The following is a 22,567-nucleotide window of genomic DNA, read 5'->3' on the forward strand; positions in this document are numbered from 1 at the left end:
TATTTGTACTATGACAGGGGACAGTAGGTGCGCAAAGTGTAATTAAGTAATGCACATGTCCTGTGACAACGGCTGTATAACGGAAAAACTGACTTTAGAAAACAGGATTATGCAACGTTTTTAGACCCTTGCCCAAAGCCAACCAAATTCCTTGCGCAGAAAACAATTCTCATAATTTCTTGCTATAGTTCAGTGTTTTCTGTCTGCAACGTTCGTGCTTTTTGCATATAAAGTTGAAGAGTGTAATATGAATGATTTGTTTGTGTGTAAATTGTCTATCGGGTATCTTAAGCGCCAAGTAGAACACAAGAGCAAGGTAACATACAACAAAGAAATGCTGAAATTTGGCCTAGACAGCACAAGCTAGCATGAATTTAAGTTCTTGGGTAAATGTATTTTGACCATGAGTTGAATAACCCTGTTCACTTAATGCTGAAGATAAAAGTAGACAAATTTTTAAGGAATGAAAATGCACAGGGTAGGCTCATCAGAAAGTATAAGCTTTGTTTTTTAGTGAGGGCTTCTCACAAGAGTTTAAATGTGGTTTGCAATGAAAGCTAATTTTGAATGCTGATAATTCTAAAAATTTTATTACATTAAAGTCATTTAATGTGCACCTAGCTTCTTCGCTTCTTCCTCCAAGTTTTGCTTCGGCATCTAACCAAGTAGACGTAGCAGGATACAGCTGTACAATGGACAGGGAAAACATGAACATTTACAGAACAAAGGACTCCTGCCAAATGGACTTAGCGGAAGGGCTCGGCACTTGCGTAATGGGTGTATTTAACAGCTAATGCAATTCAGAGATGCTCAAACAGTAAACATGTTTAATACCTCGTAGCGACGCAACTGTCACCTCTAGCGCAGGCGAAAAGGATGAGCTCACGTGCAGTTAGCGCGAAGTAGAACACGCTAGCGCACTTGACCAAAGCAGCCGCGGTGTCAGCCGGTTCCGATATCCCGTGGCACCATGGCTGGCTGGCTTAAACAAACAGTGGCTACGGTGGCTACCTCTTCGCTCCGCCTCCCACAAATTGATGACACGGATGACCGAGCCCAGCCTTCCCAGAACTTGGTGACCAGGACGGCAGAGCCCTGTCATGCCAGCATCAGCGAACCGACTTTACCAAGGCGAGTAGTGACGTGGCCTCGCACGGTTTGGCAGACGTCCTGCGATTGTAGGGTGCACGGGAATTCTACATTGACATGCTGGATATCTGGTTCATCCCGCTAAACAACGATTTCCTTCTCAACGAGGTTCCAGGCTCCGGCTCTCAGCCCATACTCTGACTTGTACAAGGACTCGTGGGCAGCCGTCCTTGCTCACTATGTCACCTCGAGCGCTCACTCTCCTCCAGCTGGTGCTCCATCATAACAGCTCTTGCCATCTATCGTGTCATTCTGCATCTGGTCGTCCCACATCACCTGCGTCCACCCGTGCCGATCGTCCGCATGCGCCGACGCCAGCAATCAAACCTCTACTTAGTCCGTGAGCTTCCTCCCCAGCTCAAAGGCAGCTGCTCAACGACTCTTTCCAAGGAATTCACTGGGCCAAACGTAAGTGCTTTCGGCTACTCTACAGCTCGTCGCTCTCCTTCCTTGGACGTTCGCACAAGCTGCTGCCCACTTTCCACTCGGGCCACCTCACTCATCACCAATTCAGAGGCTCAGCCACCGGCTCCACAAGGCGCAAATTTCACTCTCGTTGGCACGGCAACGCCACAAGCGCAACATTCGTGATGCATTCAGTTACAACTGCAACCCTGATGCTATCGGCATTCGAGATTCCACTGCAAGCAGCAGCAGACAAGCCTTCCGATGTTGTGCGCACACCTTCCGCGGATGCATGGCCTACCGAAGTTTTGCAGGAGCAACTCTGCCATCTCGTTTCTTTAGCTCGAGAATCACTTCTACGTCAACAACATGAGTGACCAACACTTGCGCTATCTCCACGCAAGTCCCGAGCTGCCAGACGGTCTACTTTTGGAGCTCCGACGTCTACAGACCCATGCATCTACGAGTGCCTGTGGCAGGTTGCGATTTTGCACTCTGGTATCATTGTGGCTGCGCCTCACACACAACCTATGCTGCCGGTGCTGCCTGGTATATGTCTCTCAGATTGCGTGAACCCGACACTACCAATGACGACACCATCTGTACACTTTACCTGGGCTTTACAATTGGACTTTATTTCAATTGCACTTTGCACTAGGAGGTGGACCCTGTAGCCGCACGACTATCGCCTCCAACGCAGGCAAAGGAGATGGGCTAACGCACAGGCAGAGCAAGAATAGAACATAGCGCGCACTGGCTGAACGTCCGCTCCCGAGATCCCGTGACACCATGGCTGGCTAGCTTGAATAAGCCGTGGCTACGGTGGCTACCTCTTCATGCTGCCTCCCATAAATTGGTGACCAGGACGACCGAACCCAGTCTTCCCACAACTTCTTTGTACATACACCTCTGCTCACAGTGCTCCCGTCGCAAGTCAGAAAGCATTGCCTTAGCCTGCACGTCATTATTGCATTCATGTAATTAACCATGAGGACTTATTAATTTGAATTCCAGCAGAAGGGTTAAACATTTAAACAAGCCGGAAATCAAAATGGAACAACTCCCATGCATTATGGGAACCAATGTTATGGTAACATTTTGCTGGTAACCCAGCATTGTTATGATTAACGTGAAGTGTTGCTAGGCGGACCGACATGTTTGTGTAAAATTAACAACTATGTGTGTAACGACAGCAAAAAGACATCAGTGACCATGATCATGTGACACTGACAGCGTGATTTCTACTCCGGCCATTTGAAGTCAGCTTACGATATGCAGACTCTTGCGTTCTACATATGTACTGGACGAGCATATGAAAGAGAACCATGGATTGTGAAGTTCTCAGTGATTATGTGTTATACAATCGTACGTACCTATGGTTATGTCATGTGATAAAACAACGATGGCTTCATAGGTTTCTCAGCTGAAAGCAGTTTTTTTGAAAGGCCATATAGGTTTCTTTTAAAAAAGTTCTCCTGGTCCGGGGATGGAACCCAGGATATTGTGCTAAAGTCAGGTTGATGAGAATTTTCCTTTTCGTGAACTCTCCTTAATCTTGCGGGCTTCCACAGAACTCATTTGCAATAATTGGGCTTAGGAGCAGGCAAATGGTCGACGGCCCTGACTTTGATCGCCTCGATGCCTTGTGGTAGCATACAAGAGTTTATTAGCTACTGGCCTCCTCCTAAGGTCACATGCAGGATCATTCTAATAACATATACCTCCATGAACTCATGCACTGCCCAAGATCATAACATGCAAAGAGCACAGTTCACATTAGCAGGCCTTGTAAAGCGTGCTAAGAAGCACACTATGAAATTTATTTGAATTGTTTGAGTGATCCCTAATATGGTAATTTAATGGGACACTAAAGGCAAATACTAAGTACATGTGGCCTATTAAAGTAGCATTCCATAAACCTCACAGTGCTTGTTTCGTGCCAAAAAAAAAAGACTTAGTTTACGAGAAAATTGCGTCTGAAGGGTTCGCATACCTCGAGAGCAATTCAAATCGCCTGCTCCTGAGCACGGAGTGGCGACGTTGCGCCGTCACTGCCCTTTGCTTCCATCGGTGAGTAAAACAGTGCCCTACAGACGGTGCTACAGTTTTCTGTGCAAAATGCGTACGCGCGGCCATGGAGCGACCGAGCAAAAACAGAACGTTGGACTCGCCGCTGCAGCTGCTCTTGATCAAGTAGCCTGGACTGTTCGGGAATTTCGCAACATCACATGAGCATATAATTCTCTGTAACTTGCGGTTTGTGTGAGTTTTGCGAGCCAAAAAAGCCAGCTCAGCACTGCATTATAACTAAAGTGCTGAAGCGTGCAAGCGTGGGCAATACTTTCAAGCGTAGCCTTAAAGGATTCTTTTTACGAAAAATCAAATAAAACTACACGAGTAGCATTTTCTTTCATCTTATAATGCAATGCAGCGATCTTTTTATTACGCGCAGATGAGTCCTAGCAACAGAACTTTAATGAGGAGTGCCTTTGTCATCGGGCTAGTACTTGAATGTCCCGGGGGAGCCTCTAATTGTGTCCTGCATTTACTTCAGTTTCTCAATTACTAAAGCTCTGTTCGCAATAATAGTGATGCCTTAGACGTTCTAGAGCACTAATCTATTACTTTAGCTTAACTTATTTGCCTTTAGTGTCCCTTTAGACACTAGCCCCTCTGACCTGCATAGGACTTGCCACAGCTGAGAGGTATCGCGCTGATAACCCCCTGCTGCGACTTTGAGGTGGTCCCGTAGCGCTCGTCACCCGTTTCGTGACAGAGCGTTGGTAGCGAAGACTCCGAGTCAGGCGTCGGTGAGAATAATAAAAGGGACTTCATACACTACATACAGGTCATTATACAGGACAAGATCGTATCGGCGCTGGGGCCGAGAGCTAACAGCAAACGCGACTGTTCCCGCACGGCGACGTCCGGCGAGACTCCAACGTGTAACACATCTCACTCCACTCGAGAGCGGCACTCGGCTCACGGTGGTTCGGTGGATCCGGTTCTCCAGGCGGCAACGTGGGGCTTATAAAGCCCCGAAAAACTATTGTCACTCAAAACGGCCCAATACAAAGCCAACACTCGACGGTCGCCCGAGATGTCCAACCAGCGACCGCGCTGGCCACCCGCTTCAAGTTTCCCGCGCGCGGTGACCTCCAGGGGAAAGAAAATGCGGCGCCGGGCTGTCTAGCACTTTGTTGCAGGTTGGGCATGTCGCTCGCCGATGTTCCTCCACAGGACGGCGCTGCCTCGCGGCGTAGCATCTTGACTTGTCGAAGGAGCGTTAGGGCGCTGCGCCTTGCGGCGCAGCCCAGGGTTTGTCCAAAGGGCGTTCGCAGGATAAATTCTGCATCTTGTAGATTCGGAATCCGGGCTGGTTGTATGGGCACAACACCCCACAGCCCCACACACAAAGTGCTTGGCGTGGTTCTTCATACATCCTTGTCTCTCAGTACTCGTGGTACAAATACACAATTGGGCTAATCGCTTGGGTGCGGGAGAAACCACTGGGGCACCATATCTACCAGCCAAGTTTTTCAATTTGTGGCTAATTCTGAGCACATATGGCACAAAGTCATTTCTAGTGATCTGTTCTTTTTATCTCCGATGGTGTGTCCTAGTGAGCAACGCTTCACCTTTCAAAGAAGAGATTTGGTAACAGTATGTACAACAAATTGAGTGAAGCTAGATTTTAAATGCCTGTTCATTCGATGAAATCGCATCAATAGGCCACTTGCCCCAGTTGGGCAAATGGCCAATAAACCATCGTACCCTATCTTAAGGCATCAAGGGGCAGCCGAAGCCAGAGCCCTCGAACAGTTGCCTACTGATGTATTTGATGATACCTGCAGTTAAGACGTCTGCTGCTGTGGTTGTGAGTGGTAGTGGCTTATGCCAAGGGGATGGGAGGGTGAGTGCCACAGTAGCTGAATTGGTAAGGCACCACATGCCTAATGATGGTGGTGTGGATTGGTGTGATGGTGGTGTGGAGCAATCCCCTTCTCAACCTTTGCGTCCGGCCTACTATAGCCGTTTCATGCGCGCGTACTTCGCTAAGTACACACGACTTCGCGCGCTGCGTAAGTGGGTGGTTGTGGACGACCAACTAAAACTGTCTAATGCCTGACAGAGATCCATCAGCGATGTTGCTCGCTGGCGACCACCCCACATCGCAAGAAATGGATGCGCCAGACGCTGCCAGCAAACCATAGCGCCGGGTCACAAGTAACCGGCTGTTGTAACGACAAGTTTCATTTTCAATTATTTCCTTATAATTCGTGGTGCCCAGTGGTCTATCTCGGCGGTAACGGCGACGTGGCTTTGCCTGAGGCAACGATGAAGGACGGAAAATAGAAAAGTTATATAGATGCCAGACAATACGGCCATTCATGAAACATCATCGGTGCACTTCGGTACATTCTCATGCGGGTCCCGCGCGCGTTGACAAACGTGTTAATTCGTCGCTTCCTTTTTTGGAATAAAGTCATCTTGTTAGTCCAGCATTCCCCTCGTCCAATTCGTGCTTCTTTGTCGACGTTCCTCCTCAGCTGGCAGCACTCGCAGCACCACGAACCAACTATGCCAGTTCCATGTAAACGCTCTGTCATTGCCACGAGACTTGGCCTGCGGATATTAGCACTTTGTCATGAATCCACTACGTTTGCAATAATTGGAGACATTGTAACTGCACCTCGCGTATAATACCATAGGCCAATAGAATTTTACGCTGAACACCCACCACAAAATACCCAAGGTTGGATAACTACCCCGGGTTAACCCTTGTCGCCCAGAAAATCGGAAGTGAGGAGAAGTAAAAAGGAGAGAAGTTAAAAGAAAAAACAGGGAGAGCGAAAGCAAAAAGATTGAAGAGGAGGGCAGGAAAAGGCGACTGCCGATTTCCTCCAGGGGGGTCAGCCTGGAGGCGCCGTATATGTTGCGCAGAGGCCGAAGAGGTGCGCCGCCTCTGCCAGGGCGGCCTCAAAGTTCCGAACACCCGGCTTCGGCTCAACTCCCAGGGTCACATTTTCCCCAGACACGGCTAAGCCGCACACGCCTACACGCGGGAGGGTCCAACCCTCATGTGCTCGGGTACGTGGTGTCGCAACACACCAAACGCATGCTTACGCAGACGCCCCTGCGGGGGAAATGAGTTCATTGAAGAGCAACATATAAGCAGTGACGCATACACGGTAACACAAGTTGACATCAGACGGGTTGACTGATGAGCGGCACATACCGTGTCACATGTACATGACCCAAGTCGGCGTGAAAGGTGTCCGTTAAAGAGCGCCATGTACGTACACGTTGCCACGCACTCAGTGACCAAAGTGGACAGATGGTTGGTTTCAAACCCTCTTACCTCAACACAGCAGCCTGATGCGCTACCCATTCGACTGCGGACTACCCAGAGGCCCAAGTAGACGGGAAAACGGTTAAATAAGATCATCGATACATACACAGCCCCCGGAATGTGCGTCAAGTACCGAAAGAATGCCAACGCATTAAAACTAGTAATGCAAAATAAAGAATGACTACAGCTAACATTTACGTTGGTCGGTGTATTCTACTAAAATCACAGCAGTGCCTCTACAAAATCAAACAGTGGCACTTCAAGAACAAAACGGGGCATTCGACAGTTCGCGGTAAATAAGTGTGTTTGAAGTTGTTAGTGCGTGCAAAGAAAGGATTGACGTTTTAAGGCTGTGACATCTTTTAGTGATGAAATCAACGAAGGACGTGCGTTAGGCGATCATCAGCGGATAGTCGACTAGATGAGTGAACAATTACGTGTGGCAGTTTCATGGGATACAAATAGTGCATAGTAGAAGTGCATAGTCAAGATATTCAGGGTGAACGTGGGCGAAAATTTCCAATCGTCGCGATGACAACTGAAACGAACCGCTTTCCTTTGTACAGATTCAATCACGCCGCGTATATGGACTCCCAGTGCATGAACATTACATAACATGTAAAAACAAGTGAAATATGAAAAAGGTCATTTAAATTAAGTCTTCATTTACAACTACCTGTAGATTTCCATTCTTTGTAAAGTAATGTTCCTAATTCCAAGTAATGTTTCCAAGTAATTTTCCTAATAATGTTCCCAAAACAAATTTCCAATTTGTTTTATTGAAAAGTGTACCAAGAGATTTCTGTGGTAAACTACCACCATTATTTTTTGTCTATGATGTGTAAATCAGTGAGCGAGCATAATTTATCGTTGTTACTTATACCGTGCCTTTTCTGTACGTCATTTTGACCTCCTTTATGTTGCCTCTCCCCCTATAATGTATACTTACTCTGAGGGCCCCACTGTAAATCAATAAATAAATAAAATGTTTGGATCCTCAGAGAACTCGTCTGAAAATTGATGTCTTCCCTAAACAAAAATAAATACGTAGAACAACATAGATTGCCAACCCGTCCGGATTCAGACTTTCTGGCAGAGAACAAAATATGAGAGCGGGACAATGAAGAGGGGAGAGGTCGAGGAAGTCTTCTGTTCATTTTTGCCCCGTTTTCCGCGCAGTTTCTTTTCTTTTCTCTGTTTAATTCTTTTAATGATATTTTTTTTCGTGACGAACGCTATGTACCCGTACCGAACTCGCATATTCCCGACGTGCAGGGAGCTTTAGGTCGTAGCATACGTGATTATATGAAAGGACAAACCCGCCGTGGTTGCTCATTGGCTATGGTGTTGGGCTGCTGAGAACAGAGGTCGCGAGATCGAATCCCGGCCACGGCGGCCGCATTTCGATGTGGGCGAAATGCGAAAAAAACCCGGTTAGGTGCACGTTAAGGAACCCCAGGTGGTCGAAATTTCCGGAGTCCTCCACTACGGCGTGCCTCATAATCATAAAGCGGTTTTGGCACATAAAACCCCATAATTTAATTGTTTAACGAGACAAAATCAAAAATCGTTGCTCGCACGCTTCCAGAGCTGTCCGACAATATTTTCGCTATTTCGGTGCGTCAACTTGGGTCACTGGGAATGCGGCACTAGATACGTGTCACTGGGTGTCTACCGCTCTTCAATGAACCTCACTGACGCTGACTTGGAGCACGAGGTATGTGCCCCTCGGTCTGTGCTGGTCTTCAGTGAATCTGTTATAGCGCAATGAGATAATAAAGTTGAGGTAGTCGATGTATCTTCCAGACATCAGGCCTCATAACCTACTGCAAGAAAGACGTCGGACAACTGTTTTCCGCTGTTTTTCTTGCTCTAGTTAATGATGGCTTCAAGTCTATCTAATGCGATTGGAAAACTTAGGGTACTTCACGCACTGTCTGGGGGATGCCTGTCTATCTATATACTAGTCTGTGTTTCTAACCGTTCTCCGGCCAACTTGGGTCACTGGAAGGGACTAATCTAGGATCCAATGGTTAGCGCATCGGGCTGTTGTGCTTAGTGAACAGGCTTCAAAACTAACCGTCAGACCAACTTGTGTTATGAGACAGCGGGCATGTGCGGCTCTTCAGTAAACTTCTTTGACGCCAACTCGGATAAACGTACATGCGTCAAAACACACGCGCCCCTCTTCAATTACATAAAAGAAATTCCTTTCAATTTCTCCGGTGCTCATCGGATTCGAACCTGCACCATGCGCAGACTTCGCGGCGGCGCCGCTAGATGACGTAGCGTGTGCATTTGGAAGCACGAGGAACCTGGCCACATTACAAATTTCGGCGTTGGCATACGGAGTCGTTACATATATCCAATGCAATTAGATACGTCGACATTCGTCGTGAGATGTGCTCCACAGGAGCTTTTTTTTTTTTTCTTGTACTGTTGCACTTACTCTTTGAGGTATATACGTTGCCGAGCCTGAACGGTAGTAAAGAAAGAGGACGTAAACTTATCGCCACGTTCGCTCGCCGATAACGGCACGAGACAGAAGAAGAAGGTCCCGTCCGCTCCGTCGCGTGTCCGCAGCCTTACGTTGTTCCCGAACACCGCCATGGCTTCGAACGCGCCCGAAAGGAAAGCCCCCGTCACCACTCGCCCGTCGACGACTAAACAAAGCACAGCGGCGGAGGCGAAGCGAGCCCCGGCTCCTTCCACTGCGGCTGCTCCGATTACCGAGGCAGCTACCGCCGCCGTACTTGGGTAAGCTGGCCAAATTGGTACACTGCAGTGCTAATTACGTTTTTCTTTTTCTTTTTTTGCTCTGCAAGATATGAAAGTCGCAGAAAAATCCAACTGGTAACCATGATTCCCATGATGTCTCAAAATTGCATCGGTGGCTAGGTTTCCACATAGTAATCCTAGCGCGAAACTCTGCAACCAACGGGGAGCTTCGCTGCAGTGGTATAATTCATATTCAAGAGCAACGCAAAATGTCAAAACGCACGGGCAGGCAGCGTTTCTTTAGCTCTATGTCTTGTTACTCTGCAGCACAATATGAATCCATATTGGGCCAACGTGCCATGCCATTTGTATAGGCACTTTGCAACGCACAGAGGACGCCACCATCGACGCTTTCATTTATGCCCCCAGCTTCGCCGCCACAAAGCCGCGAAGGATGCCTATGGAAACACAGATGACAACAACCCACGCTCTCGTTACAGAATACCGACCATAGCCATGACCAAAGTGAGCGACGTTCGCGGTTTCGATCTTGACAGTAAAAAATTTTAACCTCATGCGGAGCATGCGCATTTCGACATTTTTAGGTCTCTGACAATCTTGCCTCACGATGGGCGATCGGTGCGCATAGTGTCAGATGGGAATTTGAATCGCAATTTCGCTTGCACACCTCGTCTGTTCTGGAGCATGGTGTCAAGAGTGGAAATCTACAGCGCAATTTTGCGTATAGCTCAACAGCTCTGGAACCAAACACAGCGCCATGTCACACACACTAGAATATTTAACATAGCGTCGCCCCTCTACCGCTACGGATATCATATACAGTAACAAAGTAATTACTAGAGGTAATTATAGGACGGCGATCGTTCAGCCACCACGGGAATGATGGTTAATATATGGATTAGTCTGATCTTCGTGTTTGTTGCTTCAGACGTTCTTGTGGGTTCGTTTATTGCGTTTTATCTTTCATCGGCGTAAATTCCGAATCAATCTACACTTTTCTTTTAATATACAAATAAATAAGGCTCTGTGAACAGGCATAATCGCTGCTAATTCAATGCTTCCACTTGTCCATGCGTCCGAGTGGCATAGTGGATTCAATATCGGGCTTCAGTGCTGTACGTACAGGTCCTGTGTTCCAGTATTTTAATGAAAATGATGAGTTTGCAAAGTCACTAAGCCGCTTGTTTAATGCTAGAAGCACAAAGTTTATGTAAATCCATGTACTAATCATCATTCCCAAGCTGGATGAACCACCGTGCTTGCAGGTCCGTAGACACTAGTGCCACAGTTCCCTCGTACGAAACTGATAGCACCTACCACGAAATGCGTATGCGTAGTAAACCCCACGGAAGCTCAATAGCAGGCATACGCGGTAGCAGGAAGGGCAATGGTGTATGAAACGGTGACCATATTCTAAAATACGCATGGCCTCCGATAGGACGCCGCCGGATCTGAGCGGATACAAAATCACTCACAACGTTCTTCTTTGTCACTCTTTCTAAGGTCTCCTGTCAGCGACGCGTCGACAGCGTCCCGAAGTACCCCAAGCCCCGCGCCAGACCCCAACGCCGATGTCCTGTTGCAAATGCTGTCGAACATGGCCACGACCCCTCTGACGTGCGTGCCGCAAGCGGTCGGTTCACCCGTGTCACCTGCAGCCGACGAAGAGCGGCCCGGTCCCTCCTACGGAAAGTCAACCGCAAGCCGTTAAGTTTCGTTTCTTTCTGTGCGCAAGGCGTTTCTCTTCTTCCGGAAATAAAAGTTCGCCTACACACACACACACGCACGCACGCACGCACACACGCACAAACACACGCACAAATACACGCACACACACACACACAGACCTATATATATACGCAATCTCAATAAATGGGCGAGTGTCTTTGACGTTTCTGTTCTCCGAAATCGAGTGCGCCGTACAGAAAGCTAAGTTACGATGTCCGTCGTTGCAATCGTAACCAAGACTTCCCTGAATTTCGCTGCTTATTCGCATAAACAGGAATCTCCTTGGCGAAGTCCCGCAGCACCGGAAGCATCAGCGCCACGGCGCCGAAACAGCGAGCCGAGGAGGAGGCAGACGCGTTCAAGAAACTCAACGAATTCGTGAGAAAAATACGTTTTCTCAAAAGTTCACGTGTACTATAAAGTGTTATAAATTCATTATCCGACAGTATTCTCTCAACGTGAAAATATGCCACAATTTAAACACCTTCAAGTTAAAGTACAAAATGCGGTGTGGCCAGACGAAGTCAGTCTGATAAGCGGATACAGAGATCTCGGCCAAAAATTCCCGAGACCAGGCGTCAAGTCCTTCAAAGATATAATCCCCGAACTACGGCAGTTCAGCCAGATACACGCTGCTCTCCGTATAAGTTTGCCCATGAGGCAGGCACCCATCGTCGTATCTGATCCCTTTCACTGCACTCCACTCCGCTGAGGCCGGAGAGCCATCACGTATATAATAAATATGTTTCATTCATTCAAGTGGCTCTCATCTTCAAAGCGACTCCTATTAAAATCCTCGTATTCTCTAAAACCAAAGCTGCCCATTTCAGGCCGAAAGTGTGTATACAGCGGAATGCTCCCGACGGCGCAGTCTTCAGCGTGATCCTCGAATGCCGACTCCGTGGTTTGCTTCATCGAACCTTTTTTTCCAGGCCCACGCCGCACCTCCGCCCATCGCACTATCGCTGTCGCCGAACGACGAAAGACGCCAGTGGCGCGGCAGGTGTGCGGGAGTCGCCGTCGTGCTGCTGGGCGTCGCCGCCCTCGCCGTCGCCTTGGCGCGGCTCCTGCCGTCGCGCGCGGCGACCCGCGGCGCCGATGCCGGCGTGTGCGTCACTAAAGGGTGCGTGGACCACGCGGAGAACCTGGGCCTGTACCGCAAAGGGAGCTCCGTCGGACCCTGCGATGACTTCGGCAAGTTCGTCTGTTCCCACTGGATCGAAAACGAGATCAAGGTAGTGCCGTCGGTGACCGTCTATCGCATGGGCAAGTGGCTCTACAATCTGGCGCGCACCCGATGGTACGAAGACAGCGGCAACAGTGTCGCGGCGAGGGTGACGCGTCTCGTAGACGCCTGCATGCATCGGGAATCCCAGACCGGCAACCACAAGAACGGCGGCATCGAGCAGCTCTTCGACTTCATGACCGAAAAACTCTTCCCGTGGCTGCTCCCCAACGCCAACGGCAGCGGCGATGGAAGCCGGATACGAAATGAGGGCGACCGGATAGGAGGCGACGGTGATTACGCCTTCACGCTGGCCACCATCGTCAATATGTCCGTGATGTGGTACGTGCCGCTCTGGTTCACTGTCGACCTCGTGACACCCTCGCCGGGACACGGCGCCTCGCCCGCGCACCGGTCCGTGAGCCTCAGCTCGTCAAACCTGGCGTACATCGGACAGCTAATGCACCGGGAAATCGAAACATACAAGCTCTACGATGGGTACGTGTCACTCCTGCTGGACGTCGTCTTCCGCGGAGGAGAATTCGCGCCGGACTTCCGTTCCTTCCTACACAACAGGAGCGCCGAAGTCCAGCGACACGTCTTGGGAAACCTGTCGTCGCCCTTCGTCGCCAGCCGCGTCGAGCCTCGTTTTCTCCAAATGCGCCACCTGCCGGCGCTGGTGCCGAAGCTCGACGCTCGCGACTGGGTCGACGCGATGCAGTCCGCGTTCGGGGCGATCCCGCCGCTCACCGAGGAGGACACGCTGTTCGTCTCCGACTCCGGGCTCCTGCACGCCGTGAACGTTCTCTTCGCTTCGTACACGGCACGGGAATTGACGTTTCACACGGCGTGGTGGTTCGCCCAGATTATGTCCGCCGTGTCGAGCGAGACGCTGCACGCGTTCGTCATGGGAAGCAAGCTGGGCGACGAAGCCTACCCTTTAGTCTGCGGAGCCCACACCGCTATGGCGTACAGCGTGCTGCTCGCCGGCGTCGACCACGGCACCGGCACAGCCTCCGCGAACCCGAGGTCGCCGGTGACGCAGCTCTTGAGCAACGTCCACCAGACGGCAGTCGGGAAGGTACGGGCTTGGACGAGCGCGTTGGGTTCCCAGGCGATCGGCGCTGTCAGCTCGCGCCTAGGCAGCACCACCACCGTGGTGTGGCCCGAAGCGAAGCAGAACGAGAGCGACGGCGCCTGGTGGAGGGAGGCACTGTACGGTCCCGACTACGACAACGCGACGCGCGGCTTCTTCGGGCACTGGACCGAGATTCGACGGCGATTGCGGGCGTCTCTGAACACCGATGCCTACCAATCCAGCCTCCGCGTTTTCCGATTACAGTCGTCCAACGTGGCCACGTACGACGCCGTCTCGAACACGATTTCCGTCGGCGTCCAAGCAATCACTGGGCCCTTCTATGCGGCAGACGGAACGAGTGCCATGAATTACGGTGGCCTGGGCTTTCTCTATGCCTTGCAGGTAGGGCGATGACGGAACTTCCTTAAGAAATCTATGAAGGAAGCTGCATTCGTAATTATGCGTAAATGAGTACACGTCACGTATACTAGTGCTAATAGTATGTTTATGACCACCATGTTTTCGGTTCCCACCTGCGGCAAGTTGTTTTTTCATCCACTTTAATTTCAATTACTTTAGCGTTTCTTTATTTCATTTATTAAGCACAAGTAATTTCCCCTATGTTGTCCTTGGTGTCAGTGTTTGTTGGCTTCTTATGATATGACTAATAAAAATCGGGCCCCTCGGTTAACCCCCTTTCTTCTGCTACCTTTGGTAGCATATACAGTAAGGCTATGGAGCACCAGCTGTTAGCGCCATCTGTGGGTAACATTTGCGGGCCAGTTGGGCCGCTCAATTGGGAATGTCTAAAAATTTGCTACGGCGCAACAATCCTGATATAACAATCAATGACGTAACCTGGGCCGGGATAACTCAAACCTAATCTGCTGGCTAGGACCCGCACGTAAGGACGGGTGCCCCAGCCATTTCGATCTCTCACGGAGGACTGATAGCAGATTCGGAGTAAAGAAACAGATTGGAGTAGTTTTACGTTATACCGACACTGTACGACATTCCCTCACCAAGCACGAACTTTAGAGCAGAAAACTTCTGTGTAACCACGGAAACTGATATACCGGGTGTATCAGCGTACTTTTTCAACATATATTTAAATTTTACCTGTGGCAGATAGAACGATTCTAGTTCATGGGCTGGTCTACTCCAAGAGGCGGAGATTACTTCAACAAGAAATTGAAATGCATAATACACAAATAAACAAAAATTCAATAATTAACATTCTAACTAATTATCTTATTATGGCCCATATCGCTATTTTCAAATTCCAGCCGTGGAGTTCGCAAGGCGGATCCACTTGAAACGAATTCTCAGGATGACACCAGCATCGATAATTCCCGAACTGCATTGGCGTTCTAGTTACTTTCATAACAAAACGTCGTTTCATGCATCAAGCACAAAAGTAACTCGAACGCCAACGGTAGCCGTAAAAGTACAGTGAGCGTAGGAGTTGTGCATAGAATAGCATAGCGCCTGTGACGCCACGGTAATAGCCATCCCAGTGTCTGACTCGTCTGACGTCGAGATCGGCCATCCCGGTGTCTGACTCGACCCGCTCCACGGAATAAGACATATAAGAGGTGAAACTCCCGTCAGCGCGAGGGAGCGCGGGCGACCAGATAAGGTCACAATTGTTGTATGCCCCGACGGGGCCGTATACAGTGGCGGCGCCATGCGGCGCTTCGTAGAAGCCGCAGCGACAAAAAAAAGAAATGCAGCGCCCGGGCAGGCTGCTCCTGCGCGCTCTCAACTGCGGTAATTTCTTTTCAGGCCGCCAGGCGCCGCCAGCACGATAACGGCTCCGCGGGCTTGTGACCTTTTCTGGTCGCCGCAAGCAGCGGAGTTTCCACTCCTAAATGTTTCTTGCTCCGTGACCCGCTCGCATCGAGTTCATGTTAACGGAGCCAGATTTTATATAATTCTGCTGGGCCACTTCCCGTACCTGCAGGTGGCGCGAACCATCAATACACTGACGGTCCTGCTCGACGGAGACCGTACGCCGTCGGCTTGGGTTCCTCCAACCAACGCGACCGACGCCAGCGGGGCTCCAGGGCAGCAACTGTGGAAGCTGGGCAGGTGCCCTTCCTCTGATGCGTCCGCCCACGTGACGTCGCTCTACCCCGTACTTCCGGCGCTGGAAATCGCGCACGACGCCTACAGGCGGTTCCGAAACGTCGCGCAGGACATGCCCCTCCGGGGACTGGAGGCCTACAGCGCCGAGCAGGTCTTCTTCCTGACGGCCTGTCACGTGACCTGCTGGACGAACAGCTCGGGGCACCGCATGTCGCCGGAGTGCACCGACGCCATGAGCAACTTCGCGCCGTTCGCCGATGCCTTCGGTTGTCCGGCCGGTTCGCCCATGAACCCGCGCGAGAGGTGCCGGTTTTTTTGAAGTGCCCGCGCGATCTCTAATGCGATCGAAGTGAACTCGAAAAAAACTTCACATCGCTTTCTTTTTCTTTCATTCTTGCTTTTTGTTAACGTCCTGCTATGTAGTTCCCGCTTCAGCTTTTTTGCTCGTTTATCGTTTCTTTTTTTATATCGGGACTCGGCGAAGCAGCTGCCACGACACAAACTGTCCGCCTATTGAAGATAGTACTTTAACAAACCATACAGTGAAAAGTCTACGTCATTGCTGTATTCCCGATTCAAGGCTGCTGTAAGGGTCCTCGGCATATGTTTTTTACAGCGAAAGTACCTCTAGCAAGCATAGCATGCATAACCCTCGTGCGCATCATGCAGTTGTGCAAGGGTGCGAATTGTCATCAGTAACAATCATCGTAATGATAATCATTGTTATAGTTTTCATCCCAGTCAGTTTAGCGAGGCTCTCAGAATAAGTACGGTTCGTCATCAGTCATCGTGTTTTGTCATGTTTTTAGACTGTACATCTTCGGGATCAGCCTGCGACAGAGGTTAGAAACAGCTGATTTTGGAAAGATACTACCGCACTGCTGCCGGTCCTTGGGAAATTTCCCTAGATCTGGCGATGTTATGCCTTGTTTAGGAAGATGTTTCCTAATCGAGGGAAAACTTGTTCTATGACGTGGAGGAAACATAGACGTGCGAAACCAGAGCTGCGACGCCGCGATGACCCATACGAGGAACTGCTGACTTTACGCTCTGTTTTAATTTCAATCAGCGCAAATCCCCTTCGCATTGGCACGCGAAGTATGACTTGTGGCCGTACCGCGGTGCAGCGAGCGCCTCCCGCCATGTAAACAAGGAGGTTCGCTAATGAAGCAACGATATGTACTGTTGACTCATGCGTCTCTCTGAAATATTTACCTGTAACCGGCAAAACAAACGTATGCTGCTATGCCAAACGAAGGAGCACGTGCGAATCTCGCCACAAGCAGACACAACTCTAAGCCCGACAAAGCGGTCGGGGCATCGCGCACAGCCGCCTATTCATGCAAATTCACCCGGTACCGTTCACGGGCAGAGCAACTTGCTGCAGAGTCGCATTGTATAAGCACAGTGGTCACGTGTCTACGTCAGTTTCAGCCTGGATAAAGGAACAATTGGACGTGTAGAAGGATGTTCGAATAGGACGTGTACCTCCGTGGTTCGCTGCAAATGACTTGTAAGCGCGTAAGCATGGTTGTGCTGCGTCACTACGTCACTGCATGCTAGACAAATTTGTTGGGCATACTTTATGTTAGCGTCATGAAGTGGCAAATTGTTTTGATACTGCTACATTCCGTAAGGGTCATTTTGTGCCAGCTTTCTTAACATTCGAATGAGGTTCCGAGTCAATCTTGGCATTTCGCTGATGTCCAAATTTGATGATGATGATGATGATGCCCTTGATTAGTTTGGCGCATATTCACTCACGGGGATTGGCCAAGAGCCGGTAGACTTTGCTTATGAGTTCAGGTAATGAATTCAAAAATCTATAATTTTGTCGCATAAATTGAAGTGAGGAAAGTTAAAAATGGTTCAGTAGACTGCAATTCAGTCAAGAGAAAAAGAAATATGTATAATACAAATGTGGCAGTAAAGGAGGAATGAAAAGAATGCGGTCAACAATGAAATCAGTTTGATTCAATTAATGAATTTTTCTAAGGCGATGCACACATTCCTGTGTGAATTCCCAAGCACAGACGCTCCGAAAGAGCAGTCGCACTAATTTCTAATGTCATCTTTCTCAGAGAGGAGAAACGCCGGCATTCCAGAAAGTAGTGTTCGATTGTCTCTAATGAGTTTCAAAAAATGACACAAAGGGGATAATGCCAGACCAGATCAGTGCATGTAAACATTTAGAGATAAGACTCGACAATTCAGTCTCGTTAATGTCCTTTCCGTTTGTCTTGTATTGCAAAATTTCCTGCTCCAATGGAATTTTAAGTGGTGTAGTTCCGAGGATGATTTAAGATTTGATTTTGATGTTAAAAGGATGTGTCTTCTAAACCTGGCGGGCGTGACAATACCCATCGTTGGAAGAAGGGTAAGCACCGGGCCATTGATACAAGCCTTGGCCAAGCTGTCTGCCACTTCATTCATAAATAGGCCTTTGTGTCCAGGTACCCAGATTAATCGTAAACTCCACAAATGACTTGGAGCCAGTGAGTACAAAGTTTTTAATATATTCTACTCGCCGGGAGCAGTAAGTGAGGTGCACAGCGACAAACAATCTGTGATTATTACCGTGGTTGTCCTGGAAGATTGTAGCTGACGTAAAGCAAGGACATCAGCTAGGAATTCCGCTAGGTATATTGGAGTGAAGTCGGGAAGCCGAATAGAAAAATACCATTCCAATGATGATGAAAAAATTCCAACTCCAACCTTTTCCTTACTCTGCAAAGCATCTGTTGCTATAATTGCGTTAGTGGGGAGCTGATCGAAGTGATCGTGGAGTAAGCCGTTAAAAATATGCGAGGGAAGCTGCTTTGCATTATTTGGGTATAAGTAATAAGTAATAACCAATGAATTTGAGGTGCTGTTTACCGTGATTACATCATTTATATTTACATCTAACGGATTAGATAACAATTGTGACATAATCACTTGTGGCGCGTGAAACTGAGGCCATTTGACTCCAAAAAAATTGGGCTCGTTGCTTGATGAAGATGGACTAGGACCTTCTCAGTAGGGATTCATAAAGCCTTATGAATGTTTGAACGGTGACTATTTCAAATATCATTTCAAGCGAAGGTAATAGTGATTCCTTGTAGAGCACCGCGCTGGCTACAAACTTTGGTAGCCCCAGATATAAGCGAAGCGCTTGCCGTTCCAGCAAAACTACTGGACGTAGCTTGTAAGCAGAGGCGCCGGAGAATAACAGACAGCCGAACTCTAGTATAGGTCGGGTATACATGCGGTAAATCATTATGGGTGTGTGTCTGCGCATGCCCCATCGATTATTGCTTATCCTTCTTAATATCCCCATTGCACGAGAAGCTTTTGAAGTTATAGGTTCAATATGGATGACGCCAACTAAGATTTCCATCACAAATAATTCCAAGGTACTTCACTTTTTCCATTTGTGGGATAGTGGAATGGCGGTATGAAAGGGAAATTATAATGGGGTCTTGTAGAGGAAAGACAAGAATGGCACTCTTATTTACATTAAGGGACAAGCGAATACTGTCCAACCATGCCTCTAGCTCGCATAAGTAATCCTGTAAGCACTCTTATAGTGACTGAATATCACTTGTTCAAGCAAAAAAAACGCTAGATCATCAGCGTAAACGTACGTGCTTACATTCTGATAAGGAATGGACCTGAGTAAGATGTTAAACAACAGCGAATATAAAACTGTGTCTTGATGAACGTCGCCCGTTTGTCTGAATTTTCCCGATGAAATTCCCCTTTGTGCACAACAAAACTCCCTGCCCTGCAAAACTGCAGTCTACGTCACGAAGTATTCAGGCTATCAATATCCTACATCCTCCTTATTATTATAGGGCATTCCACACTATCGTATGCTTTAGAAATGTCTAATGTAACTAGAGCTGCATACCGTTTTTGGTAGCGCACCAACTGGATTCGGCTCTCTGTTTTGCATGTAGACCAAATTATAAACGTGCTGACGTCTTCTTCTGTGAACATAGCTTAAAGCATGAGGCTGTGTTATTGCACGTTGAACTCTGGTGTCAGCACAACTCGCAGTGCAACATTAGGTCTATTCGATTCAACCAAGTTTCTCTGCACCTATGCAGCATGCGCTGCACCTAGGCCCTCGATGTACCAATGTACAGCGGTGCACCCTGCACCCTTGTCCTCCAAAGCATAGGGTGTAAGGTATGGCGCCGCCGACATGTAGTATACCACTGGACCTTGCAGCGTTGGTGCAGCCCGGTGCCTCAGAACCGGCACCACCTGCATATTTAGGTTTTAGTCTGTTTGGATGACAAAAATAAAATCTTTATAAAAACCATATTGACAACCTGATTTAGGAGAAACCTAGTTTGGGAAGTTCGCAACACTGTAATGCAAAAAACTGGCGTTGGCTCGTTAATGAAGACTGCGTCGTCAAAAGAAAAGCACACAATAAATTGATTTCAAGAAGCTCATTGATTTTGTGAATTTGCGCAAAGTATGATGTGATCAACATAGGTCAAAAAGGTGAATGCGCAGCCTCGATGCATTGCTGCCTTGATGAAGACAACTGTTCTTTTTAGAACGCTAGCTACAGGATGACGATTCTCTTGTTTTGCCTCTCTTTTTCAGATCAACTTTCAATCTTGCTTGCTTGGGTAAAGCAGTAGTCAACTGCAAATCCTCCCATCGACGAAGCGGATTCCCACAGATAACCACTCCAAGCCCAAAATCTCGCATGAGCCAATGAATATTGTAGTTGCACATTTGGCGCACAAATGTGTACTCGCTCTTTCAAACTTTTTGCTTCTGTTACACTGGCGATCATACACCTGCACACGAGTTACAGCTGCGCCACAGGAACTTATTTGCCAAGGTATCCACGTACAACTGTGAAAGCATTTTTCTGTTTATCGAAGTGTAGCTTCAGGAGAACTGTTTCTTAACCTGTAGTATCGGCATCATCAGCATCGCAGCATAGCATAGCAGTATCAAAAGTCATGAAAATTTGAGTCAGTAAGTATTCTGAAGAACTTGTCTGGCCAAATCGCCGAACTCTTCTCAAGCTAAACGTGAAAACCATGTCATAAGAGACCTAAAAATGCATAGGCATAAGAAGAAGAGCTGTTCTTTGTAGATTGAAAACGTGATAGGAAAGCTCGGCTTTTGCGTTTTAGATTGGGCAAAGGGCCCCTAAACAGGCTAAATATTATTCAGTGAACAAATGTAGCACCTATATACACAGTCGTAATAACAGGTAGCGATTATTGCTGCATTGCACTTTGCATGGAACCCGTGACACAAGCAACGACTCGCGCTCTATTCTGGAGCAGCAACGTTTCCCTTGACAGCACAAGGCTGAGTGGGTGAGCTTTCAGGTGAGGCGAGATTCCTTTGATGCCCCAGTATTTAGTGAGCAGGACTGACTGTTTGGCTAGTTCAGCTGGCATGATAATTTGAAAATAGCACAAAATTCGCAAAAAGAATGAAAGAAGTATGTAGTTTTCCAAGCCAAAACCAAGGCATGATTGTGAGACACGCCATAGCGCGACACTCCGGATTTATTTTGGCCACCTGTTTCTTTTTAATGTCCACCTAATGCACGGTACACGGGCGTTTTGTGTCTCTCTTTTTTTGCATTTGGCACTCATTGAAATGCGGCCTTTACGGCCGGGCTTCGATCTCGCGTCCTCAGGCCCAGCGGCCGCAACGCAAAAGCCACACCACCACCACCACGGAGGGTCTACAGTCTCCAGGGCCAAACTGTCTACTTGCAACTGCTCTTTCTCCGCGTAGACTTTGTGGGAAGCCGCGCAAAAATGGCAGCCGCCGTTCCCATGGTTTACGTAGACCGATCAGTCATGGTGCAGCGGGATCTCAATAGCGGCGCCCACACCGCGGACGCTCCGGTGAGCGTGCTCTCTCGCGCTACGAGCACGTGAGCCGTCGTCTTCTTCCTTCACCGGCTCAGGAGGCGATATGAATGAATGAATGAATGAATGAATGAATGAATTAAAAACTTTATTTTAGCAAAGGACGTATCCCGGCGAAGGTGGAACCCTCAGTCCAGGGCCGCTGTGGCCTTCGCCATCTTGATAGCTCTGTCGGTCAGCTTCTGGCTTCGAGCGGGACAGCGCAGCCTCCCGCTGCTCCGGTGTTGGTGTTTGGTGTACTGGCGCTACCTTTGGTTTTTGGCAGGCCCGTGTAACGTGGTAAAGCGTTGCGTGCTCCCCGCATAGCGGGCATTTATTGTCATATGTTGCCGGATAGACTTTGCTGAGTAGACTCAGATTGGGGTATGTGTTAGTCTGCAGCTGTCTCCAAGCAACCGACTGCTCTCTACTAAGGTCTTTGTGGGGAGGGGGTAGATCCTCCTTAGGGGTCTTTAGTTTTCTAAACCTGCTCCATAGCGTCTGGTGACTGTGCTCGGGTGTTGGCGTCGGCACGCTGGTTCCCTGTCACAGTTTCATGGCCTGGTGTCCACGTAATGAAGCATCTCGAAAAGGTGATCTTTCTCGTCTTCAGTATGCGGGTGGCCGCAGTGGATATGCGTCCATTGCTGTACCTTCTGCGCGCTTCTTGCGAGTCCGCAAGTATTGCTGTAGTGGCCTCTTCGCCCTGGTGGGTGATGGCGAGTGCGATTGCCGCTTCCTCGGCCTCGAAGATGTTGTTGCCTTTGATCGAAGCGCAACTTATTTCTCTAAGCTGGCCATCAACAGCGCTGACTACCGCCCCGGAGTGTTCTTTGTATGTGGTCGCGTCGACGTCGAACACGTCTTTTCTCCCGGCCAAATTTCTTTTGTGTGCTTCTGATCTTGCCTTTCTTCTGTCC

General features: G+C 48.7%; 1 protein-coding gene across 1 annotated transcript; it reads left to right on the top strand.

Annotated features, from left to right (window-relative positions):
* The first annotated feature begins 9,472 nt into the window (after positions 1-9,472).
* Positions 9,473-20,203, top strand: LOC142559265 (endothelin-converting enzyme 1-like). The gene is made up of 5 exons (XM_075670890.1): positions 9,473-9,664; positions 11,150-11,352; positions 11,649-11,752; positions 12,307-14,079; positions 15,641-20,203. Exons 1-5 carry the CDS (start codon positions 9,516-9,518, stop codon positions 16,082-16,084), a joined length of 2,673 nt encoding a protein of 890 aa, XP_075527005.1. The 5' UTR covers positions 9,473-9,515; the 3' UTR covers positions 16,085-20,203.
* The last annotated feature ends 2,364 nt before the right edge of the window (positions 20,204-22,567 follow it).

Source organism: Dermacentor variabilis, chromosome 10, assembly GCF_050947875.1.
Source record: "Dermacentor variabilis isolate Ectoservices chromosome 10, ASM5094787v1, whole genome shotgun sequence".
NCBI classification, from domain to species: Eukaryota; Metazoa; Arthropoda; class Arachnida; order Ixodida; family Ixodidae; genus Dermacentor; species Dermacentor variabilis.

Coding starts and splice junctions, on each gene's coding strand:
- LOC142559265 (XM_075670890.1), top strand. CDS start 9,516: ATGGCTTCGAACGCGCCCGAAAGGAAAGCCCCCGTCACCACTCGCCCG. Junction 11,353..11,648: donor CGGAAAGTCAACCGCAAGCC/GTTAAGTTTCGT, acceptor TCGCATAAACAG/GAATCTCCTTGGCGAAGTCC. Junction 14,080..15,640: donor GCTTTCTCTATGCCTTGCAG/GTAGGGCGATGA, acceptor CCGTACCTGCAG/GTGGCGCGAACCATCAATAC.